This window comes from Bubalus bubalis, chromosome 4 (assembly GCF_019923935.1).
Source record: "Bubalus bubalis isolate 160015118507 breed Murrah chromosome 4, NDDB_SH_1, whole genome shotgun sequence".
Classification (NCBI taxonomy): Eukaryota; Metazoa; Chordata; class Mammalia; order Artiodactyla; family Bovidae; genus Bubalus; species Bubalus bubalis.
This window is the reverse complement of record NC_059160.1, coordinates 146,999,994-147,019,016: the sequence shown is the minus strand read 5'-3', so window position 1 is coordinate 147,019,016 and position 19,023 is coordinate 146,999,994. Positions and strand designations below refer to the sequence as shown.

The window sequence follows — 19,023 nt, the reverse complement described above, 5'->3', positions numbered from 1 at the left end:
TCCAGGCAAGAACACCAGAGTGGGCTGCCATTTCCTTCTCCAATGGATGAAAGTGAAAAGTGAAAGTGAAGTTGCTCAGTCGTGTCCGACTCTGTGCGACCCCAGAGACGGCAACCCACCAGGCTTCCCGTCCCTGGGATTCTCCAGGCAAGAACACTGGAGTGGGTTGCCATTTCCTTCTCCAATGCATGAGTGAAAAGTGAAAGTGAAGTTGCTCAGTCGTGTCCGACTCCAGCGACCCCATAGACTGCAGCCTACTAGGCTCCTCCGTCCATGGGATTTTCCAGGCAAAAGTACTGGAGTGGGGTGCCTTCTCCAGATAAGGAGTCTAGGGGTCCCCAAAGAGAGGGGGGTCTGGAATTCTCAAGGAGGAAGAAAGGACAAACTTTTTTTTCCTTCTCTACATTCCTTAGGATTATATAACAATAACGTATCCTGCCTGAGGACAGTCTCTGGATTAAGGACAGTCTCTGGATTAAACCTTCTGTTATCTTAAAATGTAAATTATGGGAGTAGGTCTGGTGAGGTCTTTACAACCTCCAGACATTCTTTGGATTCATTGGAGAGTATATAACTTCATTGCTAACACTAGCAAGGGGGTACTCTTTCTGCCCCCTTCCGATGCCTATGTCAGAAGCTTTCTCTATCTCCTTTATACTTTAATAAAACTTTATTACACAAAAGCTCTGAGTGATCAAACCTCGTCTCTGGCCCCGGATTGAATTCTCCTCCGGGGGCCAAGAATCCCGGTGTCTTCAACAACAACCTTTCAGAGGGATGTAGCGGGGCACTTTGACAGCCTGGCTCTGAAAGGGATCAGGACAGGAAGAGGGCTGAGCTGTCCAGTGGACACCCTTGGGTGTTGCTGTCCGTGGTGCGACTTCCCAGATGCCTCCCTTTCCTGGCAGCCTGTGCCACCTGGGGAGTTTTGCCTCCGGCCATGTAAGAAAAATGGAGGTGTGCTGTCAGCGTGGGAAGAGAAAGTGAACGAGGTTCACCGAAGGGCGAGGTGTAAGACACAGGCATCCAGCAGGCCCATGGAGCGCTGGGGACATCTTTAGGCTGATGTGGCTCAGGGTGCCAGATGCCAGTGCCACGCCTGCCCAGCCTTTTCAGGAAAAGCACCAAGTCCCCACCACTAGCTAGGCGGGAGACCCTGGCCAGGCTGCACCTCTTCAGATCTCAGTTTCATTATCTGGAAGACAGGGCTGGATGAGACGACCCCTCAGTCACCTAACGGACTCTCCTAATCCTACCCACTTGGGACTATGCAGAGGATGCTTCTCTTGTTGTCAAGGGCTAAGGGCAGGAAGTGAAAGTGTTAGTCGCTGAGTCATGTTCGACTCTTTGTGACCCCATGGACTGCAGCCCACCAGGCTCCACTGACCATGGGATTTCCAGGCAAGAATACTGGAGTGGGTAGCCATTCCCTTCTCCAGGGGATCTTCCCGACCCAGGGACCAAACTCAGGTCTCCTTCATTGGCAGGTACATTCTTTACCATCTGAGCTACTTGTCGAAAAAACAGGCTCCCCAAAAAGCAGGTGGACCCCAGGCTCAGGTCTTGGTCAGAGCCACAACTCCCCCTATCTGGGAGCTTGGGGGTCCTTGATGGGAAAGCTGCTGAAGACTTAGGCTTCTAAGCAGGCTGGTTGCCAGGAAAGTGCTGGCTTCCAGGAGGAAAGGAGGTGGGGGCTGGGGGGGTGGGACTGTGTGTGCGCGCGTGCGTGCATGCGTGCGTGCGTGTAGCCGCCGCCTGGGGGTCTCCAAGGGCTCACTCAAACTACAAGGAGTGCCGCCCTAGCAGGCTCTCAATCCTCTATGTTCTGCCCAGTGATTTCTCTGACTTTTGAAAATGCCTCTCCTCCTCACTTCTACAGCTAAATACCCTCAAAGGGAAGGTGCTCTTCTGGGAAGCTAAGGGGAGGGGGGCCTGGGGGCTGCCAGGGCCCATCACTCTGCCCGGTCCCCTCCCGCCGCGTGGCTTGTAGCCCCTCTCCCCGGTAACCTGGAGGCTGGCAGGCACTGAATAGCAACCCGCTGGCTGCCCCCGACCATACCATTCAAACGTCCAGCAGGGGAAGGTGAGAGCCTCGGGTACAGAGTCAGAGAGACCCTCCCCACTGCGTTCCCCGCAAGGCCCCCTGCCCCTCCAGAGGGCTCCAAGGAGACCGGCCAGTGAAGGCCGTGGGAAGGCTCAGGAGCGCCCAACTCCTCCACGAGGCTCCCTCTTCCCAGCCCAGTTGCCATCCCGACCTTCCTGCCTTTCCCCTCCCCCCAGGGAGGGCCCAGACTCTTCCAGACAAAGCCAGGTCTAACTGGAGAGTGAGGGGCAAGGGCCACTCTGCCTGGCTGGCTGAGGGACACAGGCGGAGCCCAGGGCAGGTGGGGGTCACAGAGACGACCAGTGCTCCCCGAACCTCCGTCGAACAGCTGAGAAGACCTCTCGCCCAGCTGGATACCGCCGAGGGCTGGCTCTGAGGTCAGTGCTGGGGCCTGCAGGGAAGTGGGGGAGCACGCTGCCTGGGGTTCTGCGGGGAAGATGTGCGCATGTACTCAGACGTGGGGAATCCCTCTGCTTTTGTAGTGAGTGGAACCTAGGCCCAGGTAGGAGCAGTGGTTAGTCTCAGGCCACCCAGAAAGATGTGCTGAGGTCAGTCCCCTCTCATCACAGCAGGCCCTGCTCTTGGAGCTCTGAATGAAGAAAAAAGGTTCTAGACTGAGCTTGCAGAGGTATGTCCAAAGTGAGGCCTGCAGGCATGCCTGGGGCTCCAGTGGGCAGGGTGAGGCTTCAGCTGCTCTTTGGATCATTTCTAGCCTTGGTCTGACAAAGGCCTCCTTTCCCCAGAACCGCTGGCCCTGGATGGCTGCTCAGACGGCAGCTGGGGGCATGCATTCAGTCTTGCCGCACGTCCCTGGAAGGATGGCCTGATATTTTCAACCACTTGGGAATCTCCTGCTCCCAGAGAAAATACTCCAATGCCAATTTAGCCTCACATGTTTTTTCAAAGCATTGCCCCAACGACTGAAGCCTGGACCTGCTTTGCTAGTCTGATAGGGTCTCCAGGTCCATGTGGAGGTCTCGAAATAGCATTAGGACTAGCAGGGTTGTGACTTCTCTCACTTCAGACTGCCCTTTTCTTACTCCCAGCCAAGCGCTTCCCTGGGGAGGATGGAGGGATGGGCAGTTCTCTCCCCAGGGGACATGGCAGTGGGCACACCCCATCCCTCTTCCCTTCCAGATTCAAGGAAGGGCCAACCCACATATGGCCTGGCCAGTGCACTCTCTAGGCCTGATGCTAAGAGGCGGAGGCCCCAGGCAGCTAGATGGGCATCAACATTTCCATCTGGGAGCTGGGAGGGGTCATTCTCTGGAAATGCTGGGAAGGAGTGGTGGTGGGGACTGGGTGGGGGTGGGGGGTGGGGTGCACTGGATGCCCTTAGTCCCTGGGCACAGGGCAGGCTGCAGGCAGACGAGGCTGGGCACAGAGAGCCAGGAGTCAGGTCCTGCAGCTGTTGGTGAGTGCCTGGGGTGGCAATGGCGGCTTGGGAGGGTGTGGGCTGGGGGGGCCCCCTCTCCATTTCCCACTTCCTGCTAACTTGGTGGGCTCTGCAGCCCGCAGGCAGAGTCTCGGTTTAACCTAAAGCCCTTCCTCCTCCCTAGTGTTGGTGCTAGAACTTGACTAAGTTAGACTAGGCTGTGACTTAGGAAAAGGAGAGAACTTTGTTATCCTCTAGGTCATGAAGGTCTCAAAGGTCAAAGAGAAACAAACGATTATTTCTTATTAAACCCCCTTCTGGATTTCCTGTCCTGTGTTTGTAGAAATCAAAGATCACAAATGTTGGCCTGCAAGCTGTATGTAGCCTCCTTATGTATTTTGTGTGGCCCATTCGTAGTATTTTTAAATATTTGAAAATTCATTTGGATTAAAAAAAAATCAAGTTTGTTTGGCCTTTGCAGTGTCTTTTTTGCACCCCACCCCCATCTCTCCAGAGGGGATTCAACCAGATTTGAATTAGTTGGCAACACTTCAACATCAGGAAAGTTTGCCTAAAAAAAAAGTGCAGATTTCTGGCTTCTCTTGGGAATCTGGAAGAGGGACCACAGTGGCCTGCCTTCTGGGATTCTGTCAGCTCGGCTGAGGCCCCTCTGTCCCCACTCTTCAGGTAGACCTGCCCACCTGTCCTGCTGGGAATATGCTATCTACTAGCTGGTCTCTAACCATGTTAATTTGCAACCAAGAGCTCAGTTTGATTTGCCAGCTATAAGGAATCTGCCGCCCCACCCCCCACCAGTGGGATGATCCTAAGTGGTAATGGATGACTATGTCTGGGGCGTTTCAAGCCCCACCTTGTCAAGTGGGCTGCTCTCTGGGGGTTCTTTCCCACTTGTTCTCAGGAAGTCCTGGGAGAGGGCTGGGAGCCAGCAGGGTGGCAATGCCTCCAGTCCAGGGGTCGGGAACCCTGGTTCTGGCTTATCTTGGCCATTGGCTCACAGTGTGGCCTTGGGCTTGGCTACCCCTTATTTGGGCCTCAGTTTCCTCACTTGTCTCTGGAGCAGGCTGGACTTCTTTGGGAAGCACCAACAGGAACTCTCCTGGGGGTCAGGTGGGTGACATAGGTGTGCGGGGGGCCAGAAGGCAGGGAGTGCAGTGAGCTGGGGGCTAGCACCCCGTCTAAATCGGGCAGCTGCTGCTCAGCCCCAGCCCCTGGGGGCCGGCAGCAATGGACCCCATGTTGCTATTGCTAAAATTCTGAAATTTCAAGAGAAGCCAGGTGTTCAGATATTTATGTGAAACCTCGTTTTTTAAAAAACATTCACAATTAATTTAAGTTTATAAAAGCACTGTAAGAACTCGACCAGTTTGTAGCCTTGGTGGCAGATAACTGCTAGGGTCCTTGCCCTCTGCAGCTATAACTCATGGTTTGTTCCTGGCCACAGAGCAAGTTAGGGACGGGATTGGTCTTAGATCCCAAGACTCTGTTGTGATTCATGAGAACTGACTTTAAAATGCCAGAAGGCATTACCCTTCCTGCCTCCTCTGTGACAGGTAGGCAGGGACTGTGGCAGATGGAGGACCTGAGTTCAGGCCCAGCTCCATCACTCTCCCACTGCATGACTTTAGACTTGTCACCTCTCCCAGGCTCACCGTTCTAACCTGGAAAATGACTGCAATCTTATCTGCAGCTAGTTTGGTAGTGCCCAGCACCCAAAGTCCCCCTCCCCCTCCAGTCCTGAGTCCAGCTCATTTGCTCCTGTCCCATTCCTGTTGCAGGAGCCATGAACACAGAGGGCCCCAGCCCCCTCGCCTTCCTCACAGCTCCAGCCACTCCAGGGAGGCTCTCAGAGGCCGTTGACCCCATCCCCGTGCTCATTGCCCTGGCCTGCATCTTCCTTCTGCTGGCCACCTGTCTGCTGTTCATGACCCTCTGCAAGCCCCGGGCACTGGACCCGAGCCGCCGCCGGGCCCGCGAGTGCATGCCCCACCACCCGGGGAGCCCCAGCGAGCCCCAGCTCCGCCTCTGGAAGCGCCTGGGCTCGCTGCGCCGCTCCCTGCACAGCTTCCGCCGCGGCCGGCCTGCCCCCCGGCGCCCCCTGCCGGGCAGAGAGGACAACCACGACTGCGACTGCACGGAATCTACCAAGATGTGACAGGGGTGTCCTCCTATCCCATCCACAGACCCTCTTGCCTTGGGCAGAACCAGGCACCTCCGGCTGCAAGAGGACAGTGGCCCAAACAACCTGGGCCACATGCCCACTGCCATTGGTACTCTGTGCACTCAGGCCCGTGGCCTTTCCCAGGGATCGTCCCCGAAGAATGCCTTCCTTCCTGCCGCCACTTTAGCCGCTGCCGGTTGGAAGGCTCCTGGACCAGTGACTGGGCACCTGCAACCATCTGGACCCTTGGCCCAAAGCTTTCAACGGTACAAACGTGGGGCCCCCAAGGCCCCTCTCTGACCACCAGGCACCAGCATCTCCAGGAAGCAGTCCCCCTTCTTCCCAAGAGAAGCCTTGCCCACCCTCCAGGTGCCAAAGCCCAGCTCAGATTCCAGTGCGAGTTGCTGAATGGCCAAAGGTTCCCTCCAGCCAAGTGAAATACTCAGCCATGCTGGGGGCAAGGGAGTGTCCTGCCCTCTGTGCCAACTCAGTGCCCGAGGCAAAGGGGAACCCAGGGAATCCTCTCCCCCGACTTCCAGGACCCTGCCTGCATTTGCCTGTAATCCATGGGAGCAGCCAGCACCCCTGTGGTGAATCAGATGCCGGGTGCTTGCTAGGAGGAGGGGCATTCTGGGGGCTCTCAACACACCTAGCCAATCACAATCTTGGCTGTCACCTTGGCACGCCACCACCCCCCTCCCCCCACCCCAATGCACCTGAGCCAGGATGGATGAGGAAGGGGCTGGGAATGACTTAAGAAGCTCCTTGCAGAGGCCAGGACTGCCGCTGTGTCAGAGCGGGAGGAGGCATTGTCAGCAACTGAAGGTGATATTATCCAGGCTCTGAGAGCATCGTAGAGGCTCCATGCCTCACCCAGGGAGGGAGGCAGGCTTCCTCCAGCTGACAGGGTCCAGGCCTCTCCAGGACCGCTGTGGAACCTCAGGCCTTGACCACATGAGGTGTGCTATCGTATTTTTGGTGATTGCTTCAATGACTGGCTACTGTCAAAGCAATCCCACCCCAGGTTGGGCTTCTCAGAATCCCAAACCTTCAACCTCTCCTCGTAAGGCTGGGGCTAACCACTTTGGTTGGTCCCCAATTTGGGGGGCTGGGCAGAGGGGTCTGAACTGCCCAGCTCCTGCCCCAGAGTCACCTGGCTAGGGTCACCTGTACCCCATTAGGGACTGCTCTACCTAACCCTGCTACAATCCACAGAGCAGCCAGGCACGTCTTCTCACAGAGCGAGCTCTGAGTCTGCCATTCCCCAGCTCCAGAACCTTTGCTGGTTCCCTACTGCTGGATCAAGCCAGAGCTTCTTTGTCTGGTGCTCGGTGCCCACTGGGAGCTGACTGCGAATGATGTTTCTAGCCTCATCTTGACCCAAGACTCCAGGCAAACTGAAATATCTGTCTACCCTGGGCTACAGCTCACTCGGCACGCATGCCCTCCATGAAGTCCTCTGTCTCCACCTGAAGCCTCCTCCTGCTGAAATCAAGGGAGGAAAGGGACCAGTTCCTTTGGGCAGTGTGGGTCATCCCCGTCATGGCTGCTCCTTTCTGCAAGCCTGGGATGCCCCCAGAGAGCAAGACCAAGTCTAGCCCCTCATCTGCCTCACCAGCAACAGGCTCCGAGGCATGGGGCCTCTGTTTACTGAGTGAAGGGTGGCCCTGTCTAGTCCTGGGGGCACCCCCTTCTTCCCTTGGATGCCTCTGCAGAGAAGCTGTCTCTCCCAGCAGGCCCACCGTGCCTTCCTCTCAGGTCAGTCTGACATCTGAGAGCAAGTCCACTTTGGCCAGAAACTTACTTCCAGGGCCTTGAGAAATCACCAGAGCCTGATTTTCTCCCTGAGAAATGGGGAGAATCGGTGACTGCCTTATATTACTCACAGGCTCTAGGATCTCACTCTGAGTAGTCTATATAAATAGAAACCAAGTCTTGGGGTTTAGAAAGCGGGACAGGCCTCCTCCCACAGTGCAGTAACCTCTTCCTGCACAGGTTTCCCCCCTGTCACGTCTACCTGAGACACCCCAGGCTGAATTCTGCCTGGAGTTGGTCACCATATCACCCCCAGGCCAGCATGCTCTGCCTGGCATGTGGTGTCACAGGGGTGGGCAGTAAGGCTACCCTTGACCTGAAGGACAAAAAGCTGGGGGTGGGGGGGAGAGGGCTCTCAAAGGTCTGCTGTACCCCCATCTGTGTTCCCAGGTTGATCCTTGGAGACCTGTGTGAGCTGGGGGTGGCAGGTGCTAAGCTTTAGGCTAGGGGAGAGTGGGGCCCCATGGCTTGGTGTGGTGGGTGTCTTTAAGGCCCTAGGAGCCGAGGCTCAGAGGGAGAAAACCTTTTTCTGGAACCAGCCCCTAGACCCTGCCAACCCATGGCTTCCTGGACTCTTGGTGCCTCTGGGAGTCAGCACCCTGCTCCCGGCTCCCCTCCTGCCCCACGCCTGGCCCTGATGCAGGGAGGTGGGCACACTGCCAACCTCCCACTCTTCGGCCCCTCCCAAGCCTGGGAGCCTGGCCCAGCGGGCAGGCCCAGATTTGCTCTGTTTGGCTCAGCCTCCAACTTGGAAACCCCACAGCTGGTGAGGAGGGTAATTCATGCCCGGCCTCCCTCCCCACCCAGCAACTGAGGCCTCCAGGGAGGGTTCAGGAGGGCACCCATCCTCCTTTTTCAGGTCCCTGCCTTCCTCCCCCGAGGCCCAAAGCTGTAGCTCCTGCTCCTCGGGCAAAGGAGCCCTTTCTTTTTGTGCCTGTTTATTTCCCGAGAGGGGAGCTTCAGCCAAGAGCCCTGTGAAAGCAGCTCTGTTCTGGGCTGTGCTGGGCCGTGGCTCTCTCCTCCTTTCTGGGAAATGTGACGTTTCCAGCTCCCTCCTGCTCTGAAAGGGCCTTCTGGGTGCAGTAGGGGGTGGGGAGAGGCCTGTGGGGGATGGAGGGAGGGGGGAAGAGGAGGGCCAAGGCCTTCTGTTTTGGGCCCATCCATCCTGGGTTACATAACCTGGAGACTTACTCTTCCCAGGAGGGAGGGAGCCTGGGTCCCTCTTTGGTTCCAGCACTGGCTACTTGGGAGCAGCAGCTGGACTGACCCCTGTTTCCATCCTGCCGCAAGGCCACTGAGCGCATGCTCTGAACTGAATGTGGCCCTGCCTCCCCCGCCCCCACCTGCCGTCACCTGCCTGCACGATGCTGTGGCCCTCAGGGATGTCCTCGGAGACGCTGGCCTCGTAGCTGCTCTGCAGAAAGATGGGCCGGTTGTCATTCACATCCAGGACGGTGACAAACACGGTAGCCGTGCCCGTGCGCCGCTTGCCCACGGGGCCGTTGTCTGTGGGGGGCCGAGGAGGGTGGTGTTAGCAGCTGCCTGAGGGGCGCGCTCCCAGGTGCCAGCCAGACTCTGTTCCCCCACCTCTGCAAGGGGGTGGCTCTTTTTCTCTAGGTTAGGAACAACACTAACAGTATCTAACATGTCCCAAGAACTCATTCAATCCTCACAACAAGCCTGCCAAGCGGGTGCATTATCAGAGGAGGTGACTGAGGCATGGAGTAGATTGAATGGTGGTCCCTGAAAGATACACCTATTGCAACTTCCGGGGAGCCTGTACATGTAACCTGACAGGGAGAAAGTGACTTTGAAGATGTAATTAAGGATCCTGAGAGGAGGAATCCTGGATTATCTGGGTGGGCTGTAAATCCCATGACAAGGGTCCTTACAAGAGAAAGGCATGGGGGTGGGAGGGCGCGGATTTGACACAGAGAAGAGAAGGCCATGTGAAGTTGGAGGTGGAGACCAGAGTCCTGCAGCCACAAGCCAAGGGACACTTGGAGCCACCAGAAACCGGAAGAGGTGGGGAAGGACCCTCCCCTAGAACCTTCAGAGGGAATGCAGTCCTGCTGACACCTTAATTTTGAACTTCTGACCCCCAGAACCGTGAGAAAATAAATTTGTTCCTTAAGCTACCAACAGTGTGATCATGTGTTTCAACAGCCCTAGGAATCAGCTACAGGGACTGAGATGACAAACCCCACTGCTGTTGGGGCCAGGAGGGTGAGGTCCATGGCACACACCCGGGCGGGTCTGCCTCCGGGGCAGCCTCCTCTGCTCCCGTCCACACTGGACAGGCAGAATGGGGCCCAGGGACACTAGATGTTCTGATTCCTCAAGAGAAAGCAAACATCTGAGCTTTTGACTAAAATCGCCTGACTTTTAAATGTTCAAAACTAACTATCATTTCTTATGAAACATGAGATGGGTCAAACACGCCTGCAGGATGGACTGGGCCTCTGCATTCAGTGATGTGGGCTCTGCCTGATTTCTAAGCCTTAAGTATTCAGGGATTCTGCCCCCTCAGTTCCTGGAAGGACCCTCCCAGGGCTGGGTCATCCTTCTTGTGCCCAATGCTGCGTGTTCGGGCAAGGGCGGTCACCCCAGGGAGGAGTACGGGCAGCTGGTATTGGCTGAGGACCAGGGGTGACTCTGTCCTTCTTCCCAAGCCAGCTGCCGAACTGCTGGGGTCAGTGAGTTATCCTGAGGTAGGTCATTTTGTCCTCCTGAGCTCCTCTCCGGGACCAACCTCTCACTGTCCAGGGGTACTGCTTACTTGCCCCGTCTGGGGACAATGTAAGTTGCCAGGCTCCATAGATGGCCCCAGCCTCTCCTCCTCGCCAGTGCTTCATGCAAAGGCTGAACCCAGGGCAGGTGATGGGCCTCCAGAGGGTGGTGTGGCCACTCCAGGATGGGGGGAGGACAGGGCAGAGGGAAGATGCACGGGGGAGATGCTGGGGAGCGACTGCAGGCTGGCTAGAGTGAGGCACAGAGAGCTCACTGCCTCTCACCCTGAGATCACTGCAAACACTGAACAGGGCGTTCCTGTGAGCACCAGGGGCGTCTGGGGGACACAGGCCTCATCACACCCTTCTTGCCATCTGGTGTCCTCAAGGGCTCCCTGCTGCCTGGAAACCAAAGACCAAACTTCCAGCTTAACATTTAGCCTCCACAAGGGGCCCTACCTGATCATAGCCCCCCCACCAAGGGACACCCAGACACAGAGCTCTCTCCCATCTTCCAATCCAGGCCTGAAATGCCCTCCCTGCTTCTCCACATATGGAAACCCAATGTGGTCTCCAAGGTGGTGGGCAGCATGTCTTGTTTCTATCAGCACTATCCTGCTCTCTTAGCCAAGTCTGTACCCCGAAGGTCCCTCTGAGAAACTTCCCTTCCTGACTCTGAGGCCTGGGGTTCCAGGTGGGTCTGACAGGTCCCCCAGCGACAGGGACAGACCCAACTAACTAGCACATTACACCCCCTCTTGGCCGTAATGACGGGTTCAGAGACAGGTGCTGGGACAGATGGAACTAATCAGAGCTCATCTGAGGGTTTCTGCTGGGGAAGCTGGGAAAGATACAAGTGCCAGTTCCCTGCTGCTCAGGGAACTCAGACTAAGGCTGGGACTGCAGCAAGAATCTGTCACCACATGAGCCAGAGGATGGGGCTCACACACAGGGGGCAGAGGCAGCCAACGCCGAGAGACTGAGGCCTGTGGCATCATCTGAGCTCCAACGCCAGTCAATAGTTAAAGCTCCATCTCGCTGTGGACCAGTGCAGTTTTGTGAGCCTATCCTGCTGAAACTAGTTTATTTTAAGAATTGCCACTAATAGTCCTAATTAATCCAAAGGCACTCCCAGAGGCAACTTCCTTCAAGTAGCCTGTCTTGATCACCCCCCTCTGCATGTTTCCACCACCCTTGCTGCTTGTACTCTTGGGCCATCCCTTCACCCTTTCCTGCTCTGTTCTAGTTTTGCAGTGATTTGTCTACATGCTGGTCTCCTGTCTGGCCCCCACGTAGCCCCCACCACACCATCTTAGCATCTTGCACGTAGCACCACGCGCCGAGCCTCACGGCTGGCAAGGTGATGCTGCTATGCTGAGGATCTGGTTGCCCCTTTTCCACTGTCACCGGGGCACAGCCTTTGCCTCAAGGCCAGCTCCTGGAAGGGCACCCACGCAAGCTCGGTGGGTGGGCTGGTGCTCACCGATGGCCTCCAGGACGAGCGTGTATGTGGCTGTGGTCTCCCGGTCCAGGTTCACCACTGTTCTCACCGTGGCATCGCGGTAGCCAACGCTGAACTTCCCATCCACGTTTCCACCTGCGGGCAAGAGAGAATGAAGCACTGGTCAGGAACCAGGGAAAGGGTGGTGGCACCCAGCTGGGCTTCTGAGCCAGGACACCACAGGGCTGGTCCAGGGGTGAAAGGCTGTGTTGTCCACTCAACACTACCAGGGAGGGGAGGTCCTCGGGGGCTCTGATGAGGGCGTGGGCCTGCCTATGTGGGCTTGGGTGAAGGGCCGAATGCCTGAAATCCTGAGAGTCTAACACTGGTAGAACACCTACTGTGTACCAGGCGCTGCATCTCATTTGTGCTGTGGCTACTTCACAGAGCAGGAAAGCGGTGCTTTAGTGAGGCTATGGTGTACTGTCACCTACTCGGGGTGTAGGACTCCAACTGGAAAGTCTGGTTCCTGAACCCAGGTCCTTCTCCACTCTGCCACCTGCCTGTCTGGTAGAAGGGTCAGGGCTTTTATATGTGGTTGAGGACTTTGGGGTCAGCCGAGTGGTCTTGGGCTCTCTGAGTGGGGACTCCCGGAGACTACATGGAGTAAAGAGTGGAGGCAAGCGGACAGGAGACAAGCGTTACTGAGTCTTCCTGAGTTCTGGGCCAGGTGGGAAGGGGGATGGTCTCCCCTCCGAGAGGAGAGGACAGGACAAACGTGGAAATGACTCCATGAGAACAGTGTGGAGACCCTTCCCGGCCAGCTGGGAGGCAGTGTGGCCCTCTGGGCAGCAGAGGGCATCACTGAACTGGGCTTGTGCTAGCTTGGTTTGGGATGCTGTGCAGCGCCTGGCAGAATATGCAAAATTAAGATCTGAGAAGCCTATGGCTGGGGGGCTCTCAGGTCAGCAGGGACTGGCCACTTTGAGGCTCCGGGAAGTCACCCTGGAGGCTGCCACCAGCTGCTCCCTTGCCCTCACATGGTTGGCCCCTGGAGAAAGCACTCTGTCCCCCGAGTCTCTAATACCTGCTTCCCAGTGTCTGAAGCACCATCTACAAGGGCCACAATCTGGCTTCAAGGGGCAGGGGAGGAACTAAGACGCGAGCAATGCTGGAGGCTGAACCATGGCTGGTGCCACGTGGGGGTCTTGATAACAGCCTTTTCCAGAGCAGTCTTGAGAACAACCTGCAAGGAGCTGGTCTGAAGGTGTGGGGCCTCTTTCAGGGAGGGAAAGGAGGGAAAGGATCTGGAAAGGAGAGGTGGAGGCCTGGGAGATCACCTGGGTGGCAGCAAGCTGGGGGTGGGTTGTAGCCTGGGATTCCTTACTCTGGGGAGAGGCGTCAGGGAGGCTGGTGTGTGCACAGGCACGTGTGCATATGAGTGTGTGTGTAATGTGGTTGCAGGCAGGCCAGGGGCAGAGCAAAGACTGAGCCAGTAAAATGGCTGAAGGAAGGGCTGAGGAATGTGAAAGAACTGCCCTGCTCTCTTCCATGCACCCTGGCACCTCTAGGTGGGCCACGGACTGAAGAACACTGGTAGACTGTTCTAATCCAGGAATGGCTAATACATAGCATGTCTGCCACCGCCTACCAAGACTACTGCCGTTGCAGACATCACTAATCGGTCACAGCTCACTTCCTCCTGTGGAGCCAGGACGTGGCCTCATGACATTTCTCCACAGCTCTCTAAGTGGTAGCCACTCGACACTTTTAAGCTAAAATTATTTCACTCAGAGATATCTAAACTATTTGTCTCTAAACAGATGAAAAGTCTCATCATGAGTGAAAGGCGCCCTGGGAAGGGCTAGGCCACATTCCTCTAGCCACTGCTTTGTTACCCTGATGTGGGGTGGAGTTGGGGGCAGGCTTCTCCCCAGGAGTCACTGGCTCCACCACCCTCTAGAATAAACCTCAGGAAGACCCCCCATCATCCAATAGGTACAGAAGGCACGCGCCCCCCCACCCCCCGCCCCCTCCCCCCACCCCCACCAAGAGAGCCAGACCAGAGGGACCCAGGTGCAAAGCCTTTGGGAAAAGTCAAGAGCAAATCTTTGAGGCCCCAGCAGGGGCAAAAGGCTGATGGCCAGTGCAGGTCCTACCCCTTCTTCCCCGCTTCCCGAGCCCACTCTGGGCTGGCTGCTCACCTGAGGGGCGGGGAGGCAGGGCTGCACCTGCTATGAAGTAGCTTCCCCGCTTCCCGAGCCCACTCCGGGCTGGCTGCTCACCTGAGGGGCGGGGAGGCAGGGGGGCACCTGCTATGAAGTAGCTTCCCCGCTTCCTGAGCCCACTCCGGGCTGGCTGCTCACCTGAGGGGTGGGGAGGCAGGGCCGCACCTGTTATGAAGTAGCTTCCCCGCTTCCCGCGCCCACTCCGGGCTGGCTGCTCACCTGAGGGGCGGGGAGGCAGGGCCGCACCTGTTATGAAGTAGCTGAGCTCAGCATTGAGGCCCACGTCGCTGTCGGTGCAGTTCAGCCAGACCACCCGGAACTCCCGTGGCACGTCCTCCGACACAGAGACATTGTACACGGCAGGGAAGAAGGTGGGCGTCTCGTCATTCACATCCAGCACTGGGGGCAGAGTCGGCACTCAGGGCTAGGCCTGGCTTCCACCCTAAACTGCCAGCTCCAAAGGCAGCAGTTCATGCCACAGACCAACAGGAAACACATTTCCTAGGAGTCAACACCTGCTGGTCATGGGCCGAGGGCCCCCATGGCTGCTGGGGCCAGGACAGAGCTGAACAGAGATTCTGCCCCCTCCTGTAGCTCATGCCACCGAAACCCCAGAGGCTCCAATATGTGCCTAACAACGACAATGGCTGTGATGACAGTCGTCACATTCCTCCGCTCTCCCCAGGTGCCAGGCCCAGGCTAAGCGCTTCCTGTACAGGACCACAGGGGCCCTCATAGCATCCTCACTAGGCACCCATCATTCGGCACACTATATAGATGAGGACGCTCAGAGGAACTGAATGACCTGTCCAAAGTCACACAGCGAGAGAATGGTGGGTGGGGGTCTTGGGGAGGCCTGTCCCCAGTTTATCCCAGGGAAAGTAGCTGGCTTTGAGAACTAGCCCCTGAAGTCTAATTTCCCTTACAGATTTGTTTTGCAGCTCTGCACGTCAGGCCCCCATTCCTTTGGCAGATGACCTAGGATGACCTTCATAGTGAAATGAGCCCCACCCTGCTTCAGCTCCTCTTTGCGGTAACACCGGGAGAAATGATCAGCTCATGGGATGACATGGTTTCTGCGGAGTCTTGGAAAATGAAAATCTGGGGTCCTCTTTGAGAGGGCTTGACATCTGCCCTGTCAATCACAGGCACAGACATGGGTCATCAAACTGGCACGAGGAACCCCCAAGCCTTGGATCAACGAGAGAGTGGATGTTCAGCTCTCTCTAGCCTCCATCATCTTGGGTCATGATTAAGGAAGGTGAACGTTTGTGCCAGGCCAACTATTACCCACTCCCCATCCCACGGAGGCCAGCAGGAGCCAGGACGGGACCAGGCGTATCCGAGAGAACAGCCCATCTCCTGCCTGTTGCATTCTGAACTAATTTCCCTGGGATTACTCCTGGCCCCCTGGCAAGAGTTCATGTCCACGTCCAAGTTTTGTCCCAGAAATTAAAGATACAGTCCCAGTAGGTGAGAAATAGTAACCCTCCTCAGCCTGGCTCTGCCTTGCTGGAGGGTGGAGACAGTGGGAGTTATCGAGAGGGCCCCAGGGGCTGAGAAATCTTAGGGAGTCTGGGAATCCCAGCTGCCCTCTTCCCAGGCGCTGCCCTTCCACAGCAATTTCAGGCGTTCCCTGAATACAGGAAGGGAAGCTTCCCTTTACATCGCCAAACAGGAAGTCTTCCAAAGACAAAGAGCTCTGAACCTCCCTGCCTGCTTGTAACCCCGAGGGTGCCACCCCCTGCTCAAACCCTCTCTGATGCTGCTGGTATCAAATTGGGGGCCCTGAGCAGTGTGGCCAGGTCACTGCTCCTGGGCTCTGGGACCCTGCAGTCAGTGACCAGGTAGAGAGAAGGCCCTGCTGGCATTTTTGAACTGGCGGAGACATGACGGGCTATGTCGAATGGCTCCAACTGAAGAGGATGCCCATCGGCAAGGCAGTCTGTGCTGCCTGGACAGTGGACAGCAGTGACCGGCATGGGCTCCCAGCCAGCTTGGCATTGCCCCGGGGCCCATGCCATGCACTCAGCACAGCAGGAGGCCCGCCGCCCCCTCACCTCGAATGGTGAGCGTGCTGGTGGAGCTCTTGGTGGGCGTGCCTGCATCGCTGGCCACCACGCGCAGCTGGTACTCGGCGATGCGCTCGCGGTCCAGCTCGGCGGTGGTGACCACCACACCGCTGCTACTGTTGATGACAAAGTCCATGCGGGGCATGCCCACCTGCATGCGGTAGGACACCAGCCCGTTCAGGCCCTCGTCCAGGTCGATGGCCGCCACCTGGGGGAGAGGCGGCGCTGGAGTGAGGTGTGGGCACCGGTACTGAAGCGCACCCCCCGAGAAGTGCCCCCTCCTTCCCAATGATACGGCTGCTACCCCAGAGCCTCAGGCCAGGCCACTACCCACGATGCGGCCTCCCAGATGCTCTTACGGGGGTCAGCCTGTCCGAGCTGAAAGGTATGCAGATGCGACAAGTGGGGCTGGGGGTGGGAGAGGTGGGAAAGGGGCTTTCCAGAAAAAGTGTCCAGGTCTACAGCCTTCTTCCTTCAAAACCCTGCTCTCCTCAGAAGGAAGCTCTTCCAGACTCACTCCAGCTGGCCCAGGACCCTCTCCAGACTCAGGGGTCTCCCTCACCCCTGACTCTCACACTGCTGGCTAGGAGCAGTTGTTAACAGCTCAGACCCCTTCAACTATGTGGAACTCAACTACACAAAATGCTTGATAAGAAGGATTCCCTCCCATGGTCTCTTCTATTTGTAAGACAACAAAAATAAGATGATACAACTGGTTTTTAAAAGTCATTTGAGGACACATGTAGGCCAACTTTCTCTCAGTCCTTAGGCTGCTCCCAACTCTTACCGTTTGCACCTCCAGTGCTGATGAGAGAGGTCCTGACTCAGGACTCTGATATGTTCAAAGTTTTACAGAAGAAGATTCAAGACATTTGAGGAAAAATGTGCAAAAACAGTTAAAGTGAGAGCTTTGGATCTAACCAAGACGCCCAGGATTGAGGGGATTTCCCAGGTGGTGCTAGTGGTAAAGAACTCATCTGCCAATGCAGGAGACTTAAGAAACGTGGGTTCAGTCCCTGGGTCAGGAAGATCCCCTGGAGAAGGAAATGGCAACCCACTCCAGTATTCCTGCCAGGAACCCCATGGGCAGAGTAGCCTGTGGGCTACAGCCTATAGGGCTGCACAGACTTGGACACGACTGAAGTGACTTAGCGCACGCGCCATGGCTCAAGATGGAAAGTCAACGTTCGTGTCATCTGGTCTAATTTACCTCCAACAAGCCGGACAAGAAGAGAGTATCCAGACTCAGACTGAGTGGTTTCCTCACTGGGGGACTCGCTACTTCTAATTTATCTGCACAGCTCTAATCCCTGGGGAAAGTTCTTCTGCACATTCAGCAGAAATCATTATTAGCTGAGGTTGTAGAGGGGGATCTGGGGAACTGCACAGCTTAAGTTAGAGCCCTCTTTCTGGAGAAGGAAATGGCAACCCACTCCAGTACTCTTGCTGGGAAAATCCCATGGACAGAGGACCCTGGTAGGCTGCAGTCCATGGGGTCGTGGGGAGTCGGACAGGACTGAGCGACTTCCATTTCCCTTTCTGTATCTAAAGACAGTTTCCCAGTTAAACACTCCCAGTTCCTCCAACCATCTTCACATGACTCTGAGCCAGTTCCTCCATAAACTCAGAAGCTGTGCCGTTGGGCGTTTCCTCCCTCTCTTGTCTGTGAGTCTAGAGGAGAACCTGTCTGGAGGCTCCACCCTCCTATTTGGGGGGGACTCCTCCTCAGGGAGTGGCTGCAGTTTCCTGGATTGCAGCTCCCCCTGCTGGGGGTTTGGGGAGAAGGTTCTGTTGGAGAGAGAGAATGCTCCCTGGAACCTTAATCTCCTTTTATAGATGAAGAAACTGAAGCACAGCGGGCCTTCAGGGCATGGCCAAGGTGAGCCGTTCTGGAGTCTTGACCAATAGCCCTGCCTTCTTTGAATGGGATCAGGCTAACCCCTTGCTATGGGATCCCACTGTCTCTCATGTAGAAACCCTTGTGACAGACACACACGTCATGAGTACATCACTTGCTGTGTATTTCCTGCAGTCCGAGTGCCAGCTTGCTTACACATATGTCTGATCGGATCCCCACAACATGGCCAGCCAGGTACTATTCTGATCCCCATTTCACAGGCCCAGAGTGGTTAAACAGGGTGCTCCAAGTCACCCAGCACATCGGTGGTAGATTTGGGAAGCCTACTCCAAAGCCCAGCTCTGAACTTCAAGGGCCTTTCAGTGTTTCTAAACAGCCCCATTAGGGCATCACCTCCCCTGAACCTGAACCTTCGCCCCCCACTGCCGAACAGAAGGGTGGTGAAGTGGGAGGCAGAAGGCCCAGGCCCATCTCTTCTCGGCCACAGGGACTTGGGCAAGTCTCTTTATGTCTCCTGAAAAGTGGAGGGATCCCACCCACCATGTGGGGCTGCCTTGGGGCTTACAGAAGAGGGGGCTGCCCATGGAGACAGAATGTCTGGGCTACACTCGTCTGACCTTCTGTGTGTCCTAGAACCACCTATAGAACCACCTAAGGCATGAAGTGTTGAGAGTCTCGGGCCAGACCATCACAGTCAGGCTCTGAGAAAGCCATTTGGCTTCCCAGAATTCTGTCCCTGCCTCCCTCCCTCAGCCTTTATCTATCTCCTTGGGCGTTTTCCTTCAAGACCCAACTCAAGCCCCTCCTCCTCCAGGGAGCCTTCCATTTCCATCTCTCAGGGCACTGGCTCTCCAAGCCTGGAGTGGATTGTGTCCTGTCTCAGCTGCCCCTCACCCATGCCAAGTGCCCATCGCGACCTGGGCACACACAGCACCCACTGCTCCCTGGCTGGCAGGTGGGTATGAAGTGAGGAGATGACAGAGAGCAGGATCTCGGGCCACGAGAGGGAAACTCACCTGGTAGACAGAGACCCCTGCAGGGGTACCTTCAAGCACCTCGGCCACAAAAGGCAGGTTCTGAAAGGTGGGGTCATTGTCATTGAGGTCCAAGAGGTTCACAAACACGGTGGCGCTGCTGGTGGCTTTCAGAGGGGGTGTGCCACCTGGGGGACCACGGAGAGGAGGGGCAAGCGGGGTGCAGGAGAAAAAGGGAGCGGGAGAAA

At 56.5% G+C, this 19,023-nt stretch overlaps 2 protein-coding genes across 7 annotated transcripts in view; one reads left to right on the top strand and one right to left on the bottom strand.

The window, feature by feature from the left end:
- CDH23 (cadherin related 23) overlaps positions 1 to 19,023 on the bottom strand; it is a 436,720-nt gene that overhangs the window by 95,566 nt on the left and 322,131 nt on the right. For all 6 annotated transcript variants that reach the window (XM_025284698.3, XM_044942219.2, XM_044942217.2 and 3 more), the window contains 5 exons: positions 18,818 to 18,963; positions 15,932 to 16,151; positions 14,118 to 14,270; positions 11,686 to 11,799; positions 8,831 to 8,979 (listed from right to left, as the gene is read on the bottom strand). In XM_025284698.3, the coding sequence (XP_025140483.3) occupies positions 8,831 to 8,979; positions 11,686 to 11,799; positions 14,118 to 14,270; positions 15,932 to 16,151; positions 18,818 to 18,963 (782 nt within the window). The remainder of the gene's footprint in view (positions 1 to 8,830; positions 8,980 to 11,685; positions 11,800 to 14,117; positions 14,271 to 15,931; positions 16,152 to 18,817; positions 18,964 to 19,023) is intronic.
- On the top strand, positions 1,865 to 8,226 carry C4H10orf105 (chromosome 4 C10orf105 homolog). Its single transcript, XM_006062997.4, has 2 exons — positions 1,865 to 2,481; positions 5,276 to 8,226. The coding sequence occupies exon 2, from the start codon at positions 5,281 to 5,283 to the stop codon at positions 5,650 to 5,652; it is 372 nt and encodes a 123-aa protein (XP_006063059.3). The 5' UTR covers positions 1,865 to 2,481; positions 5,276 to 5,280; the 3' UTR covers positions 5,653 to 8,226.

Bases quoted from the DNA above. Each gene is read 5' to 3' on its own strand.
- C4H10orf105 (XM_006062997.4), top strand. From the start codon at position 5,281: ATGAACACAGAGGGCCCCAGCCCCCTCGCCTTCCTCACAGCTCCAGCC.